This window comes from Pezoporus wallicus, unplaced genomic scaffold (assembly GCF_028554395.1).
Source record: "Pezoporus wallicus isolate ANWC-B61680 ecotype Strahan unplaced genomic scaffold, APGP_CSIRO_Pwel_v1 scaffold_2617, whole genome shotgun sequence".
In the NCBI taxonomy this organism is placed as follows: domain Eukaryota; kingdom Metazoa; phylum Chordata; class Aves; order Psittaciformes; family Psittacidae; genus Pezoporus; species Pezoporus wallicus.
In genome coordinates, this window is record NW_026637592.1 from 1490188 (window position 1) to 1514708 (window position 24521).

General features: G+C 36.5%; 1 protein-coding gene across 4 annotated transcripts in view; it reads left to right on the forward strand.

The window, feature by feature from the left end:
• USH2A (usherin) overlaps nt 1-24521 on the forward strand; it is a 372328-nt gene that overhangs the window by 162131 nt on the left and 185676 nt on the right. For all 4 annotated transcript variants that reach the window (XR_008971850.1, XM_057406464.1, XM_057406465.1 and 1 more), the window contains exons 32-34: nt 2001-2162; nt 22557-22716; nt 23203-23374. Coding sequence is in view for 3 of the 4 variants with exons in the window: in XM_057406464.1 (XP_057262447.1) it covers nt 2001-2162; nt 22557-22716; nt 23203-23374 (494 nt within the window). In the remaining variant the exon portion in view is untranslated. The remainder of the gene's footprint in view (nt 1-2000; nt 2163-22556; nt 22717-23202; nt 23375-24521) is intronic.

A 24521-nucleotide genomic window follows, 5' to 3' on the forward strand; every position in this document is an offset into this window, starting at 1 on the left:
TATGGCACAGTATGAAATTGAGAATCAAATGTTTGATTTCCATAGTTTCTTTTAACTGCTAAACACGAGAAATAGGCAACAATTGTTTCAGTGTGATGAAACCTCCAAATGCCGATTGAATTGTTTATTAATCACTCTTCAGTTTTTCCATATTTTTTTTCCTAAACCCTTATAAATGTTGTTCTGCTCAAACTTAAAGGTTGTAAGTGTAAATGAATGTTTTCCATGCTTGCATTAAGAACTACAGCAGGAAGAAAGAGAAAATACATTACAGTTCTGACTTTAGAGACTAGGCTGAGAAGTAACATGCATCAATTACTGGAGCAAATGCACCCAAAATATCTGTGACGTATCTAACTCTATTCTCAATTAAACATGAAGTTCAAATCTCCTAGTTCTGTCATCCTAACGCAGTGTTTAATCTAGTTAAAATCATCAGTTACTCCAAACTTATACCAGTTGAATAATGAAGAATTTGATGTGTATTTATAGGATAGTAGTTGATTTTCCATAATGCAAAGTAGTTTCCAAAATTCCCTCCTTCCCACAGTTCTTCAGTTTATCTTCTCCTGGAAACTAGATAGTAATGCAGTACCAATGAAACATATCAAATCTTAGCATGAAGTCATGTGGAATACAACCATAATGAAGCAGTGTTGAACTGCTGCCAAAGCAGGTAGTCATGCAAGATGTTGTCCTGACGAGAACAGTCCTCAAGACTGCAGTCTAATAACATTGCCAGGACAGCATTTTGATGCGAACATGTTAGCAACTGCCAGCAGCACCAATCAAATGAAAACTAAATTATCACCTCTTGGAAGTTCTAGATAAACTGAGTTTGTCTAATGGCATTATCCATGAAAGGGTGTAGCCTCTGACAGACAAATAGTTAATAATGGATTCCCATGATGTAAACATGAAATACAGTATGGTGTATTATAGTAACTTAAAAAGAAATTGTTTATGTCTTCTTTTCTCAGCTTAGTCAATGCAGTGGGAATTCTTGCAAGTGTTTGAGAAAAACATCCACTGTCTTCAGATGTGCTGTCACATTGGCAAGGTTTAGGCAAGAAGAGATTTTTCTAATTTTTTTTCCCTGCCAAAGATCAAATAAAGCCATGGGGAACATGTGTTTTTTCCCTCAGGAGAATTGAACAAAAAGTCAATGTGTGGAGTTTCTATTTTTGGGTGCTGTTGTTGCATGCTCTTCGTAACAATAAATTGATGATACAGAAGACAAACACCATATCACACCCTCCAGCTATCCCTGTTTCCCTGTTGAAACATTCATTACTTTATATTGTTTTCACATTGCCAGCCACTGGTAGTTATTGTTTTAAATTGCTAGCACAGAGCTTGTAAATTACAAGAAATTCCTCCCAGAATAAGGCCTGAATTCTTCTCCCCTTGTGATATTCAGTGGGATTGCTTGTGCTTCTAGCATATAACTCATTGGAATGGTGAGAGAACTCAGCTTTTAAATTATTACCCATGGCCAATGTTCAGTATATTATATGCATAAAATTGATGCTAAACAAACATTACTAAGTGCGTTGATTATGAAAAGTGTGAAATAGGGGGTAGTGCATAAGAACATGGCACCTGCATTTGTGGTTATAAAGAACGATCACTTTGTATTTAGGAATAAAAGCATGAAGGAAGAGGAAATAATTTGTATTAAAAAATGGACATTACTAAAATTATGTACCCCTTCCCTTGCTCAGTGTTATCAAGCTGGAAAGGTAAAGCTATATGAGTATAATCATTCTCCTAAAAAGGAAAAGACTATATCCTTGTCTTTCACAGAAGCTTTTGTTTGGCTAGGAAACATTACATGTAATAGGAGGGTTCTCAAAATGCTGGCATGTTGCAAACCAAAAATATCTTCTGAAATTTCAGCTTTACCAAAATTATTCTGGCAGTAGCTGCTCACTGAAATTATTTATTATTTGTGGAAATATGATATCATATAATACAATGTTATACTTTTTTTTCCCCAGCCCCTGAAGATGTGCAATCACCCACAGCAATATCCTTTCCCACGTCCCTGCTGATGACTTGGAGTCCACCCAAAACACCAAATGGTATTATTACACAATATACTTTATATATGAACGGAGTACCAATTTACTTAGGAAATGGAACTAAATATGTTGTAAAAGGTGAGTTCTCTGGTGGGTAGAATGTCAGATGGGTTTCTCATAGTTGCTATGAATAATTAGATGACTGACCCCTTCTTATTTCAGAGGAAAAGTAAAATACTTTTAAAACGGGTTGGATGCACTTTGAACCCTGGTGGGTTCTGTTTTTTAAAGAAACCTTCATAGAACGCTCTGTTGGGACCCTCAGAAATTAATGTTGCAATGCTGTAGCTAAATCTTGTGCTGTATTGTCCTCTTTCACAGAACCTGAGTCATCTTTTTAGTGGTTTTACAACTTTCTGATCTTGTACCGTCTAGCTCTCAAAACAAGTAAACTGTAAGGTGTTGAAGACAAGATATTATGTACACGTTTAGCAGTTTTCCTACTGTCTTCCTTAAATGTTCTTAATTAGAGACACTGAATAGCCCATGTTTAATTAATTTGTTAAGAGCATAAGCTAATAATCCATTTTCTTCTTCTAAGTTATGCAGTGTGTCAATAACCAAGTTATACCAGTACTCTTAAACTACTACATAGAAGCTAAATGCCTGTTATTTGGCAATGCAGTAAAGTACAGTAATCTGACTTCCTATTTTAATGTAATTGGTGAAGTTTAATGGAGTGCCTGAGTGTTTTTAATCAAACATTTTTAAAACACCAAAAACCAAAATAAAAAAAAAAAAAATTGAGCTAGAAGTATCATAGCATAAGCACTACTCTGGACCCATCAGAATTGTATATGGTGGTAGGTACAGGTAAAAATAGTGTTTCATATCAGACAGCTGGGGTTGGGGGAAAAGGGGTACTGAGACCCTACTTTCTTTTTAATGTAAGGCCTTAAAATTCAAAGCCATTTCTGCGCCTTGAGTTAGTATAAAACATAGTTAAAAATTCATATAGTTCAAATTTCTTTGCCTTGCACAGGCCATAAGATACTGGTGTGGTGGGTCAGTTTTGACACTGAAAAATGAATCCAGTTAGAGAACCTCCTGAAGGCTGTTGATGATTGCTGTAATAAATAGTGCACACTTTAAGTCAAACTTTTTCATTCTGTATTCAAAGGTAATGGATTTTTCGTAACCATAGTAACCTTAGTGTATTTCTGGATAAATACACAAGGTATATACATTCTGGTTTTGTTTTTGAATATAAACTACCACATTATGTATTACTAATAATATGAAAAATAGGATATAGGTTAGCGTAATGACAGCTCAAACTAGGGTGCATTTTTCTTCTGGAAAAAAATTAATATTTATCAAAAGCATAGGTTCAATTAATTTCTCCCATATTCCCAGTTTTCTGGTATTCTTGTAGAGCCATTTATCTTCTTTTGCAAGATCTCCATTAATCTGTTATTGCTATACCATAACACTGTTCTTAAGAATCTTGAAGTGTAAATAGTTGTGCTTCCAATCTTATTAAAATCATTACTGAAACTTCATCACAGATAGTTTTACTGATGTGTTCACCTGCAACATGGTTAAAAACTGACCAAGCAATATAATCATTTGAGATGTACACCTTATTTTGTTGGTTCTAGATTCATGTCTGATTGTATTCTGACTGATAGCCAAAACTAATTGAGAGGAGTTGCATCAAGTAACTTTTGTAATTCTTCAAAAATACAAAAGAGGATAACTTAAAAAAGGGCAGGACTTGATTCCTTATATTCTACCTCTAAATCTTAAATGATAACAGAGAATCTTCCTTATTCAAAAGAGATGTCTAGTGGATCAGATTGTATTGCCTTATTCAGTACAACAGAAGAGCCACTCTTGCCTACCCTTTGGATCCATTTTATTCAGCTGCCAGTTTCTCACTCTGACTGAAGGGGAAGGTCAATGTGAGCCAGCAGTCTGGGATTTGGGTCAGTAGAAATCTCAGTCATCCTGAATCGGGTTTATTTAAGATCTTGCTTAGATTTCCATTTATCTTTAATTTGTCATGGTTTTGCTTCATTTTGGAGCCCGAGATTTTCTTCTTTGTAGGCTAGAGGTAAAAAAAAAAAAAGGTATAACTGTTTTTTTGGCAAGGGTTGTGGTTTTACAGTAAAATGTTAGAGCTTTTGGCTTTCCAGTGTTATACATGTCTCTCTCCTAGAGAGGCTTTTAATTTCAGCATTTATGCTAGTGATGTCGGTGACTTATTGCCTCAACATAATACGCTATTGACCCTAAACAGAGATACAAAGTTCATTGTCTCTGACATGTTTCCTGTTCATTCACCAAAATGATTTCCTAATTTAATAACTATACAACTGAATTCCTGACCAGAAGTCTATACCAGAGAGTCATAGATCCTCTGTGGTTTTTGAAGCACTGTGTCTATTGAAATGGGGTTCTTTAAACCTTTTATGAAGGCATCAATTCTGTCTAAAAATTAATGCTTCTCTGACTTTCACTTCAGACCATGGAAAGTAGGTTTAAGCCCATACTAATTAATCTGTAACTGGAGGAGGGATATGTTTCCTCAACACCATAATTGCAAATATATTGTTAACTGACTTTCTGATCCTGACAGTTACTGAGTGCTTGAAATACTCATTGATTTTCATGGAAATTCAAGTATTTGTTTCCTCTGGGGGTTGAGCTGTAATTAAAAAAGAGACCCTTTAAAAGCACATATGGCAAATGTACACTTTACCACATTGAAAAGGGGGACCTATTAGGCATCCATCATCCATTAGTGCCTTTAAATATCTTCCCCTTATCGATAAACTCAGTGTCTGTGTTATAAGCAGTGAAGCACTGAAATGAAGCCATCTCCTGTACCACACCACCTTTGTTAACTGTCTCTTATTTTCTGCATCTCACCTTTAAGCATTTGCCTTATGTGGTACTACTTCCTTGTGCAACCTGGATTCTATTTCACATCCTGAATTCCTGTGGAAGCCTAATGTTGCCAAGGAGTAGAGAAAAGCCAAGAGGAAATACCCAGTCCAGGATCACACATGGAATTTAGGCTGTGTGAATCCTAATATGAATATGCCCCCAAATTCATACTTTCAGTTCCTCTATGTGAGAGTGCAGAAGCTCCTGTAACCAATAGCTGCAGCTTAGGAAAGCAGTTGCAGTAAGGTTCTACTCTCCAAACCTGCATTCCTTACTTCTGTAGAGATGACTAGCAGCTGAGAGGAGATGGAGAAGCTTGTACGCTTACCTTCAAAACTCTTAACAGAGACACACTGAGAGGCTTTTCATATTAGGAAAGTTTGAAGTGATTTTTCCTGGGGAGGTAAAAATATGCTTCTCTCCCCCATCCAAACACTAACAGGCAAAACTGAAGCTTATACTTTGAAATGTGGAGATTTCTTTTCAGGTTTTAACTTTAGGCAGTTATTTTTTCTTTTTTTTTTTTTTCTTTTTTTCTTTAAATTAGTCTGAAAAAGTTTCCATCTGCCGTAGATGAAAGAGAAGACAGGGTGGGTTTTATACTGAAAACTACTACACTGCACTGGCCTGATCTTCCATTAGGCAGGAAGGTGGCCTAATAAATGCAAAGAGTACAGTAAAAGCCTAATAAATGCAAAGAGACAGTAATGACTGAATGTGACCCAAGTACTGAGTTTTGTTTTGGTGGAAACCTTACTGTTGTGAAGAAACTTCAGAAAAAATATTCATCTATCCTTAAGTGCTGAGCATTTGATGGGGAGAGAAAAGGTGTTTGTTACTTAATAAGTTTACAAAGAGAAATAACTTCGTAGATATGTTCAGAAAACAAAAACTATGTAAGTATATCTTTGCACTGAGCTTGGCATTGAGGATGTATGTCTGCATTTTCTGCAGCACTAGGTACTTGACAATGTTAACAAATTGGGTTTGTATAATTTCCCTAGCAGAACCTAATGGTTCTCATCATGAATCTTTAAAAGGAAGATATTCTTATTAAGCCTCACCTGTATGAAACTTTTATTTCCATGCCAACCTGAAAGAAGTGTTTCCAGTTTTTCAGGAAAGAGACCCTGTCAACTGTGTTAGAAGGGCAGATACTCAACTGAGTTAAACAAGTGTAGAGTTATCCTAAATTGCTTGCCCGAGAGTTTAAAAAACCTGTGACATACTGCTTTGCACCAAATTTCATGCCCAAGAGTTTAAAAAAACTGTGACGTACTGCTTTGCACCAGGTTTCTGGGCAAAATATTAAGGAGAGCCTTGGAAAAAGTGAGAAAGAGATGTCCTCACTGTTTTGTCTAAAAGCATGAACTAGCTTCGGCTTAGTCAAATTGTTATTTGACCTGAGCATGGGAAGGCTGATCCTCTGAAACCAGGATAAAATGGGAGCCTTGTTTTTCTGGGGGTAAGAGGCAGATGTTTGACATCTGTGCAAACAGAGCTTAGCATATCTGATCTTAAAAAATGGGAGAACTCTAAATTAGTACCTGTATTTTTAATTTATGTTGCTCTAAACCAGCACACACTATGCACAGCTATGAACAATTATTACATTTTAGTGAAAAATCAGCAAAGTTTTTGTCCTTTTTATCCCTCTGACTACTACTGCTTGTTTTAAATGATAGATCATGATAATAAAAGTAAAATTCATCATCATATCTGTATAATACTAATTGCCCAGTGAAATAACTTGAACAAGAAATTATATTACAGGGCAATTGTGATATCATGTATCACTGCAAGAACCTGAATCACTAAGAAGAAAATACTTGTTCTCTAAGGTTTAAGGTGTAGGTTTTATGGTTACATTTCATATAGTTTTTTTTAGGTTTAGCTACATTTAAAAACATCAATTTCCAGCCCTAAGGATTTGCTTTCCTCTGGTTTAGTTCCTGCTCAAAGATGACAGACAGCTTTTGCCTTAAAGGAAAAAAAAACAAAAAAAATCTGTAGACCTCTGGTATGAGTTTATTGCCCAGCTTCCAGGTTGCAGTGAATCACATGTAAATACCAAATGAACCAGTCTGTTCACTAGAGTGTTTTGAAAAGAGCTGTTTGCTATCCAATACAATGTTAGTGCTAGATTTATGTATATTATTGCTCTTAATGTCAGAATTCCTCATCTTTTTGTGAAACAGACTTCTTTAACACCATTATGAGCATTGAAAAGTTAGTATTCACCTCTTAGCAGTTAGAATTGGCTATCCAAAACATCTTGCACGTGACTCAAAGAGATATGCCCTGGTGTCTCTTTGTAATTTTAGAGTCTTGCAATACCATGATGCAATTCCATGCCCACCCCTTATATTTGTCTTAGAGACATATTCAGCTGATAATGCATATGGGAAACGACACGTTTCCCAGGGTGGCACATAAAGAGCACCTGCTGCTCCAGGCTTTATTCTGGCCTGGGTATGCATTTAAGTAAAGATAAATTGGTGCACCTAGCACTAGGGGGCAGAGTACACCTGTCTTAGAGGAGAAGCTGCCTTCCTCTACAAGTTGTAGGTGTATTAGAAAGCACGTTTGATACACCTGAATAGGCAACACTGACATTGCCAGTGACTGGTACTATCGTAATTAATCCCACATATCCAGAATGCACATTCAGCAGGCACAAAACCAAAGGGCAAATGGGCGTCTGAGTCTGGCATTCCTGTATTTCAGCTTCAGACAGAAATATATGGTACACTCATTGACTTAATAATACAGATCTGGGGAATTTAGAAGGGTGGGGTGTTGGGGTAAGGGTAAAAGCATTATGTTTATTTGTAGCAGCTCTGTTGTATCATTTTCTGTTGCAGTGCATTAGAGCAGTGTTAAATAAAATCTGCTTATTTAAAATCCTTTTAAATAGTGTTTAAATATTTCCTGCTGATACAATCTGCTAAAGTAGTTATCCTTGCTGCAGATTTCAGTTAACCTTGTCACAGATATTAAGCCTGAAGCTGCACAGACTTTTAGGGAGCTTGATTATAGAGCAAAACCTAATGGTGTCATTATAAAACCACAGCTGGACAAGCTTCTGGAGTCCTTGTCCTTTGATCAGATTTGGGTAACACAGCAAGCCAGGAGAGAACTCACGCTAACCCTGCTGGAATTGCTGAGCTCTCAGGTTGCTTGAGTACTCCTTTCTAAAAATTAAAATGGAACAGAAATTGTAACATGAGAGTGATTAGTGCTTTCCAATCTTCTCTATGTACCAACGCAAACTGGGACAAATTGCTTCTCCAAAGCTAATAGCTACAGAACAGGGAGAGTCCTTTTTTTCATGCCTCCTTTCCCTTCTGACAGCATAGGAAGTATTTTGGCTCTCAGCTCTGTTTTTAAACAAGAGAAGAAAACAAATTAATCTCCAGGCTTTATCTAAATTCCATGACAAGAATTCAACCCACTAGCAAATGTAAAACTCCCAGATTATTTTGTCCTGTGATCTTCCTTCAAACTTAGTTGTCAGAATCAGATATGTATAGGCCTCTAGTTCTTTATTTGCTCCTTCACAGATTGGTGATCAGACTTAAAGATGCTGAGATCTCTTCAAAGGCAGCATGTACTGTGGAGGACAGATTTAAATCAAGTATTTATTGAGTTCAGTTTGTAAAATTTAAGTGCAGCCTTTCTTCTTTTTTTGTTGGTGTTTTTTCACTGCCATGTGGATTTGCAGGTCTTCTCCAAGCAGCAGATTCTCATTTTACGACTTTCTGAGACTGGTTTGTTGTGATGTTGCCTGTATGGGCCAGTTTGAGCAAGAGAGGTTCAATCTTCTGCATTTTGTCTACTTTCCCCTCGGATTTCTGAAACGTGTCATCTGTTTCTCTGCATTTTGTCTTTTATCAGTTAGAACTCCATATAGGGCCCTACTAAGTGCTATAGTTTCTCTTTGTGAGCAGTTGTAACATGGTGACCACTCTTTGCTATTAGACATTAAGAGGTCTCCTTAGATTTATAAGTGGAATATGTTTTCCTGGCCATGTGCTCATAGCCTGCAATACTTTTTGTGGGATCTTGTTTTCAATTGTATGTCTGGTAATTGTGGTTGCCTGAACCTAGCAAGGCAAAGTGATGGGGTCTGTTCTGATTTAAATTTTGCTGACAGAGGGATTCATGAAATGCTAAGTAAATGATTTATGCTTAGTTTCATGTAATGCTGAATTCATGTATATAAGTGCCTCTTGCACAGACTGACTAAGGCCGTCTTCTGTGGTGCTTGTGCCCTGCTTCTGTTTGAATCTCTAGATATCCATTCATAGGGGTAAACCTCACTTAGCTCTAACTTAACAGGCTTTAAGGGATTGTGGCAGTCTTCTTGATATTGCGGGCTGCATAATGAAGCTTCTCTCTGAGATTTCTGCCCTGGAAAACACACTCATATTTCTCCTTGCTAGTTTAGGACCACTTGGTCTCCTGAGCTGCCAAACACTTGATGTAATATCTAATTTAAGATAGATATGTTCTTCCATGCTGCTGTTATAAATTGCGTTGGTTTATCAGCTGTGATAATTATTCTGAGTAGTACATGGATTCCTGTTTGGCTTGTACTAGACATAGACACTTCTGTCTATACCAAATGTGTCCCAACCTTTCTTTAACGCTAGCGGAATAGTAATAGCTGGTGACAATATACAGGCAGGTAACACCACAGTAATACTTCTTGAGGGCTCCCAAACAGGGATTCCCCTTTTCCTTGATTTTATTAAATATATGGCCAGGGGGGTGTTGAGTCATTAACTGCTACTTAAATACTTCCAGCATTTTACTTATTGAAAAACCAGAAAGCTGTAATGACAAAAACTTATGAAAAGGGGAATTCTTGATGTTTGCATATGTTTCAGGCTTTTTATCTCAATAAATCTGAGCAACTTCCTTACAATTTGCATTTCTAAAAAGCTTCACCAGTTAATGTCTTTTTCTGTTACTTTAAGTCCAGACCTTCCTGAGTATTCTCCATCTTCCAGAAGTCTTGAGTGTGAGCAATACAAGCCTGAGTGTTAAAAGCCACAGAATATTTGGATATAAGTTTGGTTTGTTTTTTTTTTAATTGATGGTTTGTATGATTGGAGGAGAATTCCCAAAATGTGCTTCCCTGTCCTCCTAAGTTAGGTGAAAACAGGGCAAAGCATAAATAATGTCACAAAAAGCATGAAAGGCATTCTAGGATACTTTCTTTCCTGTTGAAACTCTGCCAGAAATCTAACCTAGGTTTCTACACTGGTTGCCTGAATTGTTTACATAAAGTTTAATAGCCTTTTAGTTAGTACTGAATTCCATCATGCTTTCCACTATCCTTCCATGAAATATTGTATTTTTATGGCAATCTATTTCTGATTGAAGCATTTTACATAAATTGTAGTTGGACTTTGAAAGCTTCTAGGGGTTTCCTTTTTTCTCTTTTCTTTCCCATAATTTTTATTGTATAAATAGAGACACATTAAAGTGATGTGTTGCTAAGAAATTAACTAGTGCATGGGAACAGATATTTAAATGGACATAAAACTGAATTGGTAAGAATAATATCAGATTAATGTGCTTTAAGTAAGGCTTAGACTCATGGTCTTTAAATGAATGGAAAGGTAGACAATAAACATTGCTGTTGTTTCTCTGATGGTTTCTTTGGATATGCCGTGGTCCTTTATTATAGAGGCACATTTTAGTCACATTTACAGTAAGCATGTTTTGTTTTCTTTTTCTGTGGGTCTGGGTATGTTTGTGGCTACATGCAAATAAGCATCTGGATTTCTAATGTAAAAGAATAGTGCTGTTAAATCATTTTGGTAAGGAGCAGTGATGCACAAAGCCTGTACATGAAAGAGAATAAGTCATCAGGTGGGAAATAGTGAATTTTTACCCTGATAATATGTATGTTATATGATAATACACTGCCTATTTTATGTATCTGGAAACATATCATTAGCAATTTGTTTTAAAGTTTTTCTAGTTAGTATAAATCTAATTAGTATAAATAAAAATTCAGAGTTGGAATTGGTGCTGAAGAGAGAGTAGTAGCAGCTAAATCAGCTCTGCCAGCAGCTGAATTTCGCATTTGTGTTAGAACAGTGAGTAAATAGCTTTGCATCCCCTCTGTTAGTGGAGGTGACTAGAGAATCTGCCTTACTAAAAGCTTCTGGGTCCTCACTGCTTACCTTTTCAGGATAGTTGACTATGCTGGGTAAGTTCGTACAAACAATGCACAAGTGGTGAGAATGTCCACAGTGTATTCTAGGAGAAATGTAGAAAATTAAGGAAATTATCAGTAGTGGAAAGTAACCCATGTTGGTATAGTGTGTGAATAGCTTCCTCTTATTGAATTTTGTTCTGATTACTGTTAGCTTTCTGATTAAGGAATAATAATTTAATCCAATTCACATGAATGTTCACATGTTCTCATAAGCTGGCACGCTAGCATTTTCATCAGCTCAAGGGTAAGAATCCTCTCCTACATATCAAATAATTGTGGTGGCTTTTTCTATTCTTAAAAGTTAGGGGAAAAGTATTATTTTCCTTTTAACTTATGTGTTTTGAATTTGTGAGCTATGGCTCTTGGGATTTTATAGCATTGTTGCAATGTCACTTAACAGTTTTTAAGGTGTTAGATTGTACTGGGAATTAAAATGCATGCATAATTAAAGTCTTTTTCCTAAGTTTACAGGTAGAGATGAAGTGCGTAGAAAGCTAGTCAAGGAAAACTCAAAGTTTTCCTTGATACACTTAAGAAACATTAAGATCAAATGCATAAATAAATAGATAAATAAATGTTATCGGAAGAAGACAGGTACAAGTTTCAGCTTAACTTAGAAAAGCAGTTGCATGACAGATATTGAGGAAAAGTAAATAATTGGTGGTTAGGACTAGAACATAATTTAAAATATTTGCACACAAGCAAAGAAAAATCCATGGAACTAAATTTGACCTAAGTGTAAACTAAACTCAGTTCAAAACAGTTGAGAGAAATTACAAGATGACTTCTTCCACCAAAGAGCCTGCCCCTGTTGATGCTTCTTTGGAGTTACAGGAATCAATACTGTAGTGCTCCAGCCAAAGAACCAAAAAATACTAAAGCAATTTATACTAAGATCATTCCTTATTCCTACATGTTATCACCTGGTAGCAGAGTGCTTCTTAGGAGTAGAACTGCCGTGGGGGAAAGCCACAGGCTCTGCAAAATCTGTGGCCTTCATGTGCTGTCATACAAATTGTGGTCACAGCAGGTATTAGTTTACAGGCTTCAGCAGAGAAGCTGAGGACATGAATGTACAAGGAGATTAGCCTACTCTTCCAGGAGATACAACTGGAGGAGCAGTACATCATGTTAAGTCTGAAGTGTAAGGAAGTTTCGGTTGCAAGTTCTGTGTTCACTTGACAAATTAGGTAGAGGACTTGAGTTTTCTCTGGCACCTTCTGAAAGCACTGCCATTTAACATCTGCTTCTTCCAGTCATGTCCCTGAGTATAACAAGAAAATGCAGAAAGAGGACACCAATACTGTGACATAAAGCAGATACATTAGTAGACATTGTTGGGAATGTATAATGTCTTTTGCTTTTCTACAGGAAAGAAAAAGTATGATTATAAAATCTAAACAGTCTAGCTGGAAAGGAAGGAAAAAGAATTGTGGAGCAGTGGGACTGAAAAATATACTGTGTTCTACATATGTGAGAGTGGAGGCGGGGGGAGAGGGTTGGCATGAAATACGAAAGCCTCTTAAGGGTTCGCCACTTGTGAATTATGCATCTTGCTCTCACTAGTAGGTGTAAATGCATAATTCTAATCTGTTCTTATGACTTATTTATAACATGAAGTATAATGTAAATACTGTGCCTCCTTTGTAGAAGCTTAACATGCTGGTTAAAGTATGAAGATATTTCAGGGAGCCTACACAGACAACTTTCTTGGCATAGCCCTCTGTTGCCAGTTAAAGAGCATAGACTTCAAACAATAAATTAAAATAGCTATACCCCCTATTAACAGGAGGAATACAGACAGGATGTAAGAAATCAGGATCAACAGATAATAAGAAAAGCATTCATCTTGAAATAAACTACTCTGCATTATTATTATTTATGATAGTTACTGTTATTAATAAAGTACATGTGGAATAGAGAAAAAGCCTGCAACACCCACTGAATTTATGAGTCTGGGGACAAATGCATGCTCTTTCCTTTATATCACTGGCACTGATCGATCTCTATTTTTCCCTTATGATGGTTTATGCCATTATAACTGTTTGGTGGCTCCTTACTACTGAGTTATGGTTGCAAAGCACTTCACGAATGAGAACAAGCCTCTGAACATTACATCCCAATCTGCACATCCTATAGATACGCCATCATACAGGGCAGCTGACTGCACCACCTGTGATCTGTGTACCCACAAACATGATTTATTCCTGTAATCCCAGTTAAATGCATCACATCAGATTGTGGCAGTTATATTAACTGATGACATTACTGATGCTACATGACATAAGTGGGTAGTACAACATGTCAGGTTGAAAAAAATTTGTGCTTTTCAGGGTTTTTTAAGTTTGGGTTTGTTTTTGTTATTTGGTTGGTTTGGTTTTGGGTTTTTTGGTTTTTTTTTGTGGTTTTATTTTTTTGTTTGTTTGTTTTTCTTTTCTTTAGAGTAAGATATATAAATAGCACGTAAACTTTTTTCTTTTTAAAAAGGGAGGGAGGGGGATCCCAAATATTTCCCCCAACCACTTGTTGTCCATATTAATGACTTAATATCTATCTAATTGTTCTGGTAAGGACAGAGGAAACTAGATAGAAGTACAGTCTATTTCACTATGCTGCTAATTCTATGGGCAGCTCAAAACCAGCTCAGCTTTTATAGTCTTACAACAGATTTAACTTGCTATAAATTGTCTTGTTTAGGAACAGTGCTCAGAAGCTGAATACTCCCATTATAGCTGTTCCAGCACCATAGTAATGTTTTAGCAAAACCCTTTATTCTCTGACTATAATTCAGATATACAGAGCTGTTCCTTCCGGTCCTGGAAAAGTGATAGTATCTCTTCTTCAGAAACTCTTAAACCACATGTTGCCTTGCCCTGATAGTGAGAGTTGTTCTCTAATAATCTTGCATTCATGGGTCTATACAGAATGGTGGAACTAGTTACCCATAGTGGCTGTAAAAATACATATATAGCTCAATAAAGCTCATAACCTATAAAACATTAATCTGTAATCTCTACTTGATATCAGTTCAAGCAACCATTGTCATATTTTTCTTTTGGCTCCAAATTAGATTAATTATTCTGAAAATCCCACTTTTTAAATTTACTGGATGTCCTTTTCTCCCTGTATTACTGAAAGGGAGCTCATGGGAACACAAGGTCCTAATTGCTTTCCTATGTAGGACTTAGTATCTTATATACCTGCCTGGTGTGTCATCTTCTTTGTTTCCTTTATACAGGTTGGTTTTTTAGCGTCTCTTCCTAAAAGAGTGTTTGTAAGCCTGTGCTTTCTCACTGCCATTTTCCAGCCAAACTTTATTTCTGTATTTTGTAATATATGCTATTCCAGATGAGACTGCACTATTGATTTATATAAAATGATAGTATTAGTTGCTGTATTACTTACCATATATTCTTATATAACTTAATATCCTACTGGCTTCTCTTACTACAGCTGCATATTTGCATGTGTTCTTCAGCAGCCTGTAAAAGTGGCAGTCAGGCACTTCTGACCTGAACTGATAGCTCAGCAACAGATATAAACTGGATCTGAATTCTGTTTCTCCCACTGCAGCAAGATTGGAATTACTTGGGAATACAGGATGTACTTCTGTTAGAGAGCCAAGGGATTCTTGGTCATACTAATGTGAATTCAGAGCAGTTCCATTTTTATAGCAGCAGGTATCTGTGATTCAAATTTGCAAAGTAGTTGCCTAGTGAAAATATATTTTTCCAGTTGTGAACATAAAGCTGAAGTAATACAGAGGTAAAAATGTTCAAAACACTTCCCCCCCCTTCCCCTTTTCACAGTTTTGGGCTCAACATTGACTGAGAGATGATGATTCTTATGACTTATACTAATAACTCCCCTCTATTTAAGCTGATAGCAATACAGTGGCTGGATTGGAAGCATTCATTAATGGAAATCTTCTTTTAAATCTTAAAAGAGGGCCGTGTCATGCCATATTACATGTAAAGGAATGACAAAGAGTAAAACAAACTAAGATAGTGATATTGGTATGACCATTATTACTGCTCTTCAGGGGCCTGGTAAGAATTTATGTGATATGTCCTCTTTCTGCTTTCTCCCCCTTTGACCTTCAAATTCACTTTATTTGTCCAGCTGTTATAGTTGAAGTAAATAGGGAGACAATGAATGATTTTAATTCTAGCAAACAAAAATGTAACTTGAAAGATCATTAGATTCAGTTGATGCTGAATATTTGCACTGACTGGCTGTATATTGTTTTGACAACAAGAAAAGCCTTTAAAAACATTCTTAGGACACCTGTATATTTTTCTGATGGTGACTAATGATGATGGGACATGGTAGAAAATCAGGGATGTCAGGGGAAGGAAGATTCCAAGGATCTTCATGCATGTACAATGATTCTTCTGTGGTCAGTGACATGGGATGTCTTTACACATGGAATCAAGTAGATTAATTGATGGTAAAGTATTAAGAGAAGTTTAAATGTCCTTCTCTGATGCTTCCCGTCATTTTTTTCTAAACAGTGTGGTGTGTGATACTCCACATGATTTGAGTTTTCTTCATTTGAGCACCTTTAGGACTTCAAGTGAGTGGAGGGCAAGGACACCCTGGAAAAGCATAGAATCATAGGATTGTTAAGGTTGGAAGAGACTTTAAAGCTTATCCAGTTCCAACCCTCTGCCACAGGCAGGGACACCTCACACTAGAGCAGGTTGCTCCAAGCCTCATTCAACCTGGCCTTGAACACTGCCAGGGATGGGGCAGCCACAGCTTCTCTGGGCACCGTGTGCCAGGGCCTTTCCACCCTCACAGGGAAGGATCTCTTCTTAATATATAATCTAAATCTCCCCTCTGTCAGTTTAAAGCTATTCCCCCTTGTCCTGTCACTACAGGCCCTTGTCAAAAACCCCTCTTTCTTGTAGGTACCCTATAGGTATTGGAAGACTTAGAAGGTCTCCGCAGAGCCTTCTCCAGGCTGAACAAGCCCACCTCTCTCAGTCTACATTCATAGCAGAGGTGCTCCAGCCCTCTGCACATCTTCATGTATTCATTCAAGTATTCATTCAAGTATTCATTCAAGTATTCATTTGGGCAGGTCCAGCTCCCTATTATGTAAAGTACTTACAGTAGCTATCTCAGGGACATGCTTTAAAACAAAAGACTGGTATTGTTGTATTCCAACTTTTGCAATAGGAAAGGAATAATATGCATGTTTAATTAAAAAGATATGTACCTTGCTAGGGTAAGATTTAAATTAGTAGTTTTACCACCCCCCCCCCCCCCCCCCCCCCAGCAAAAAATGAAACACAATAATCAGGAATAGATGCTAATTCAGCCTTGTGAATTGTTCAGGATGGAACATAACATTTGAGGGATGAATTTGTGCTCGAAGTAGTACAAGAGTTTGGGCTGATAAAATGTCAGAAAGGTTTTCCGTGCAACAGTTAATGGTTCTAAGAGACACTTGGTTCCAAGAGACACTGTTATAAATGTGAAAACAAATAGACTTCATAATCTTTGCTGTTAAGACATAATTATAGCTAAAAGCATTAAAGTACTTTGGAACTACTACTTTTCCAAAGGTGGAACTGCAGTACTGTATTTCTACCACATGCATGTAATGTCTTCATTAATTATTTGAAATGCTGGCAAACTGAAGTTTTCAAAGAGCCTTTCTGCTGTGGTTTAAGCCCAGCTGGTAACTCAGAACCATGCAGCCGCTCACTCACTTCCTCCCTTCCACTCCCCCCCTCCCCCCCCCCCCACTGAAAAGTGCTTGATTGGAGTAAACATTACTTAGCAACTACTAAAAACATTGGTGTTATCAGTGTTGTTCTCAGACTGAAGTTGGAAACACAGCACTGCACCAGCTGCTAAGAAGGAGAAAAATGACTATCACAGCTGAAACCAGGACACTTTACACCTTTGTTTCAAAGGTTTTTTATTCTTGAATATATCTTTTTTACACAGTCCAACATAGGACTGTCATGTTTTTGCTGCTCCCATATGACACACGGCTATACTCTTTAATTCCTCAGAAGGGGGCCTGGAAGTTACACCTTTCCTGAATTCTTCTGAAGCGTATAAATCTCAAATGAAATGAGGATTTACTGCTTTATGAGTAATTTGGAAAAAATTCAGCAATATTTACTGCTGAGGGAAGAGCTTATAAAACTCATCAGTATTTCTTGGACAGCTAGAAGCAAAGTTGGTTTGTCCAATATGCCATTGTGTCAAAGACTTTGCTGGTTAGGTAACAGAACAACAGCTTATGGTGCTTCCTGGAAATCATTATTTGTGACCCTGAGTTTATTTATCTGTATTTCTTGCCCTTGTTTTTAGTGGCTTCAAAAAAATTCTCTTAATTGTCATTTTGGAACATTCATAATTATCAATTAATATCCAGCAGAATTTGCTGTTTCTTCAATTCATTGGCCAGTTCCACATGTGAAAGGCCGTTCACTGCTTGTTGGTACAATTAGGTATATGAGCACACTGTTTCCCGGGGCTTGTTTGAGTTGCCTGAAGTAGGCAAGTGGTGTCATTTGTGATGCCGTTTTTTCCTGAAATATTGAGTGATGAGTGGGATGGCATGGGATTCACAAGAATTCTATGAAGATGGAGCATTAATATAATGCTTTCCAGAGAAGATTGTACATTAGCACTGGTTCTTCTAGAGTCAATATAATTAAGTGATTGGTGGTTTATAAATACAGAAAGCAGCATGTACTCTACTAAAAGTTATATATGAATTGTTGCTTGCTTTCAGAAAATGTCGGGAGGGAAAGAACCACTAATGGTATCTGATGGAGTAAGCCTGATAATATGATCTTGGCACTTACTTTATGAATTTGATTTTATTTTTTGATAGTGTATAAAGATCAGATAGGGATATTCTTGTATTTGGTGATGCAGATTTATGGTCCCAAAGGGTTTGCCTTCTAATTAAAAATTAAGTTACTCTGAGGTAATTTAACAAACTATGAGAAAGAAGATGAGAGAACAGAATAAGGGTGTGAGTAATGAGCTGAAGTAGTCGTACAGTCTACCTACAATAATAATGTGGTGATTGGAATTCTTTGGAAGTGTTTCATCTTTATACTCTCTCAGCAGGTTTTCTTTGTTGTGCTGCTAACAACCCCTTGCTGCTGTATTATTTTCCTTTGAATATAGCTGTGGGATAGCTATTGTCTCAATTATTTTACTAAGAGAAACTATGTAGGGTTCCTTACACAAGTCACATTTCAGCTGAGTGCTCACCAAGACAGGACATTGCCATTTCTGGTCCTTACAGTCAATGCCTGAAACTAGGGAGAGTGGAAATAGGGTGGAAGAGAAATAGGAAAGAAGGGTATGTGACTCTTGCTGTAAATGTGAATACAAAATGCTGCATGTTACAGATAAATGAAAACATTATAGACATTAATACTGTACTACTTTTTAACTGTGGTGTGCTCTGACATCTTGATAGTAAACTGAAGTTCCTAAATCTCTGATTTTGGGCTTGGGTTTTTTTTTACTCTAGTAACAATGTTTTTCTTCTCTATCTTAGAAACATCTCTCAAATTCCATGCTAAAAGTAGCACTGTAGTGTTGCATATTATCTTTCAATGACTACCCATTAAATTTGATCAAAGCAAAGTGAGTGTTCTTATTGACCATGCAAACAGAGTCATTCTTTATTCTTTCTGTCTCATGCATCGATTGTGTTATAAGACCTTATGCTGGTGGTTATTAGAAACTAGATATACACCAAGCACTGTAGTTAGATTTATCATGATATTTAAGATAGTTGCTTTGGTTAGTGTGGCAAGTTCTACATATACCACATATATAATAAATGTAGCGGTATGCGAATTTCGATGTTAATGATAGACACTATAGTTAGCATTTCTCTTGCTGATATGTGAGTTAGAATTTAGTTTGTTTGTATCGCCCCCAGGGTCAAAGAGATGGAAAGACAGGTTGGGCCCTTCCCCTTCTCCTCCCCTGCCCTTCTTCTTCCTCCCCTCCACCTCTATCTTTGGGGAAAGGAAATAATGGGTTTTAAACAGGTATGTGGTGATTTAGTTTAGCTTTATTTTGTTCTGGTTTTGATTTTTTCTGGCTACCTGCTACCTTAATAGAATGATTTGAGGGAATCTTGTGCCCTTTAGGAAGTCTCTTTTTTTTTGTTTACTCTTTAGTGCTCTTTGCCCTTCTGAATCCAGAAATGAGTACAAGACCAAATCCCAAATTTAGGCTTTTCTCATAATTTTTAAGTTTATATTTGTTTTGATAAGAAGTGATTTAGAAGAGTAGTTATTGTAAAATCGCAATAAAAAGCATTTGAAATTATTTTAAAGTAATGCAAGAGACCCGGAATTATGGAATACACAGGAATATAGCTTGATCAAGCGAATGTGTAAAAAAGCTTTCAGCTTTTGCTGTGAGTTAAAAAGAAAATAACTGTCTGCTTATTGGGTTGATTCTGTAAATCGAGATCAATTAAATTCTTCCAGCAACAGCATGAAATCAATCGTAAAATAACAAATAAACACATAACATAACTCATACCCTATATTGTAAATGATGGTTTGTTTGACATTAATCACTGGGGTGCATTTTCCTGTAACACATTTCTGGATAATGCTTGTGGATCCATTTCTAATGTGTTTGAGAGGGATCTGTTTATCATGTCCACAATTGCTGTATTTGATCTTATGCAAATCATGCAATCAAGCAAATGGAAAGCAAGGCATTGTTGCTAGAGGACCTTGACAAATGGTGTCTTTGTAGTTTTAAGAACCTCCTCCCTTATTGTTCAGATTTATGTTTGTATCTGTAGTTTTTGAATTCACTGATCCATTTTGAAACCCTTTGAACTTTAAATAGGAAAATATCTGCCAAATCAGATTGTGACAAATAACTGCAGTAATTATAATATGATTTCTGTTGTTCAGTTTGTCAGTTTCTGGTTCTAACCTTTTAGAAATACTACTTACACTGTATTCATGGACACATCCAAACCTTGATGAAGTCTATGGATTTTCCTTGACTGCAAAGCTCATGCTTTGAGTGGCATTGCTATGTCTCTAATTACTGTGTTTACTTCTACTGCTCCCACTAACAGTTTTTCTTTTTAGACTTTATCCCAGCTAAATCTTTAGATTCCATTGAAGCATTCTATTCAACATTTATTAATCAAAATACATTAGCAGTATTAAAAATCAAGAAAAGGAATACACATCTTTGATCCTGTTGTTTTTTCCATTCCAGGCACTGTGATGCACATAGTAACTTGCAGTCACTTATTTTTTTCAGGGAGGGAAATGAAACATATTCCATTCTCTTCATCTGTGACAAAGTTCCTCCCTCTTCAAATTTGACTAGATATTTCCAGAAACTCTTACGCATGCAAGTAGTCTCACCAGCTACTGTGTGCATCAACTCTGGGTTTCAGTACAAGCTACCTATTTTAAAAAACAGTTCCTTAAAGGAGAGAAAAATACTGCTCTCCAACCGCTATCACAAATCTGTGTACAAGGAAAACAGTGTTCGCCACAAATAAATGGAAAAAGATAGATCCACTTCTTTTTCTCTTCTCCCTTCCCCTGTGTTTTATTTGCCCTGCTAAGTGAAGCCACACAATGTAGTTTCATTTCAGAGAAGAATGTGTGCTCATTATTTACAAGGATATGAATTAAATAGCTGCATGGATTGCTTTCAGCTGTTCCTTTTATGATTGCTAAAAGTAAAATCCTTCTTATCACTTGCTTGCCCACCCGGAACATGGAATATCTCATACTTGTGTCACAGACTTCCATCTCCATTTGTACTTTCTGTGACTTCTCAGATGGCAGCTGCAAAGAAGAAGGTGTACACTAATGAGGGCAATACCGTCGGTACAGTGTGTGGAGTTTACTTTCTCCTCTTGCTGAGCCAGCTTGAGCACCTGCTCTGGAGTGTGCTTTCCCCCTCTCACCCGCATAAGCACTGCTTAACCCTGGTAGAATCAGACCCATTATGTTGATTAAACATGTCACTGTGTTACAGGCATTCACTTGATGATTTTTTTTATATTTTTTTTAACTCACACTTTGCCATGTGCTCTATAGTGCAACGCCACTGAATGATACTGCCTTTTCAGTAGTACCAGTTCATTCTCTCCTCACACACAGTGGAGTAAATCAGAAGGAATTCCATTCCAGCAGGGGCTGGGGACATTATATGAGGAGAAAACTAACAAGAAAGAACTTGGGTCTATACCATTTCTGCTTTAGTGATGTTTTTGTCATCGATCTCTTAATTTGTGCTCATCAGTATTTTTACACAAAATGATAACGATATTATTTGGCTGTGAGGTCTCCTGCATTTGTTGTGTCTTGAGAAACCCACAACTTTTCTGGCATACTAAAATGTCTATCTATAACGTCTTCATTTTACTTGTATACCTTAATACTGTTGCCAAAAGCTCAATTAGAAATTCCTTCTTAAAGGATTTGCTCATTAAAATTCTGTGATTTGTATTTTAATATAAAAAATAAAAGAAAAAGGTTAGACAATTATGTCTGCATTACTTTCCCACTATAATTTTTCTGACAAACATTCCTTTATTGGTATAGGGAAGAATATATGAGGCTGAAGAGCTTTTAGAATATTTATTCAGCAAAGTTGCTACGTTTTAGTCACCATTTTCTGTTGTAATTGGAATAGCTTCATAAAAAATTACCATTTAATAGTTGTATTGCTATAGCATTAGACAGGTTGTCTTTAGTGAAATAAGTATTACAAATGTTTGTCATTCGTGCAGCTGAAGACAGGCAAAGAAAGAACTGACCGGTATGAGTGGTGGCAACAATGAATTTCCTTTGTGTTCATGCTTATAATGAAATCTGCATGAAGTGAATCCTTGTATGTATTATTGCTTGACGTTCATTTACCATACGTCATGTTTTTAAACAAAATGCAACCTGGCTGTGTTAATGAACCTGTACTTGTTTTTCCATTAATTTGATTTGATTTAATCATCTTAAAGGTGTTCATTTGCCACTGTAGAGAATTGATGTAGTACATAGCACCTGAGAGGCTAACATCTTTCTTTTTCTTTGGGTGGTGTGCATTTAAGTGTAAATGTACTGTGCAATGAGGTCATCTCAACCAACGCCTGTCCCATAGACCTGTTAATAGTTAAAATTTGCAGTTATTTGCTATTAAACAGCAAATATTCACTCATCTGGGATAAACGTGAAACGTCTAAGACATACAGGTCTCTCTTCCTCTTGATTTTGTGAATTCACTACCCTCCAATAGTTATAAAAAAACAAGGTAAAATTAATATACAAAGTAAACTAATATTCCTTATTTCCCCCTAGATTTAGCTGTTTTTACGCCGCACCAGTTTCTGCTCAGTGCATGCACATTCGCTGGCTGTACAAACAGTTCCCAGGTCACCTTGTTTACAGCACAGCTACCACCGTCTCATGTAGATGCCCCAGTCCTGACGGTTTTGGATCCTAGAACAATATATGTACAGTAAGTAATGATTTCTTCTTTCCTGACAACACAATAGTACATCAGTTTATTCAAGAATTCTAGTGAGTTCAATCAGGGGAAGGGTTTGTGACATAAAATTAAATTTATTATGATTAAATGCATAGAAGTGATTAGTTTAGTGGTTCTGTGAACCTTCTGATTATCACTTGCCAACTTAATTTCCATTTTGTCTTTACGCAATCAGTATAACCTACATATGGGCATAGCCTCTGAAAAACTTCAGTGCAGGATATGTTCTGGTGCTATGCCTGTTTTGTAGCCCCTGCTTTGTGTGTTACTGTAGTCATTTACCTATTAAGTACAAATACTATATTAGAGGTATGCCTTTGACTTATTTTCATGGTTACACAACTATGTTTTCAAATTCTTACAAAAACCCCACAAAGTCCCCTAAACAAAGCATTAAATTTTTCACTGTGGTCTGAATCTTTGCTGGTCTTAATCATGTTTTGCTTTTATTTGCAGATGGAAAGAACCAGTAGCAGCAAATGGAATCCTAGATCGCTATATGATTTATATTGCCAAAAATGAGCAGAATTTCACAAAGTGGAATGTAATCTATAACAGCACAGAACTTTTTCTGGATTTTACTATTCATCAGCTTTTCCCGGGTACTGAATACCTCATAAAACTAGCTGTAAGTTTTAAAGATGTGTAGTAGAGGTGTAAAGTAGTGAAAATTACTCTGATGTGGTTAACATCTTGAATACTTAATGGTTCATGCATCCACTTTGCTTTAACATCTTTCTGAAACCAAGGTGGATGAGCCATCCTGAATAACAAGTGTTTTGTTTCAGAACTGACCCTCAAGAAACATGTATATAATTTAAACACAGAGTTTTTTCAAGGATTAACTGAGAATTTACCAGAAGTATATGAAAGACTTAAAAACTTATATTCAGTAGTTTCTTGTATTTGATTAGTCTTTCACATTTTGTACCATGATAATTTGCTATTTCTTCATAAAATCTGTATGTAGAAAGAAACAGCAGAAAGGAAAAGAGTTCAGTATAAAACAGCAGTTTGTTTATTTAAAACAATATAAAAGTCTTTCGTGTTTTCATTACGTATCTTTCTTACTAGTTTTATTTTATGATGAAATAGAAGAATTTCAGCTCAGTAACAAACTTGAAAATATGTGTATAAAAGCACTGGATTGTCCCTTGTTTTAAGCACACTGTTCATTTTATAACAATACCTATATAAGGATATTTGCTTTGATAAATGCCATAGAAAAATATTCTGCTCTTGATTATGAATAAATTTACATTTATGTAGACTGGGTATGCATTCATTTTTTTCTTAGCATGCTCTTGAATGTTCTAAATATTATACCACAAAAAATAAGCTATCTTCAGGTGATGATAAGGAGATGACTTGAACTTGAAAAAGCAAGGATATTCAGTCTAATTAAAGCTTAGATTCATGTTGAAATTAATTCATTTGTGCCTAGATATTTTGGCATAGTAAATTGTATAGCATATAAAATAGCACCGGGTCCAAAACTAGGGCAGTACTACAACAGGCATTTTATGCCTTTTAGCATAAAAATGGGACTATCAAAAGAATTTGTGCTGTCCTTCACTGTGAGACAGCCCTTCCATTCTTCTGCCCAGCTCCTGGGGGGGGGTGGTACAAGTTGAGAGGATCAGGGGAGAATTAACAGCTAGGATCTGGAGAGCAACTGGGAGTGCTTCTTTTGGTGGCTCTGCCTTGGAACATGGTTAAAACAGGTGTTGTGTGGCCTTTGTTTTTACTTCATCTTGTACAGCTTTTCCATAAGT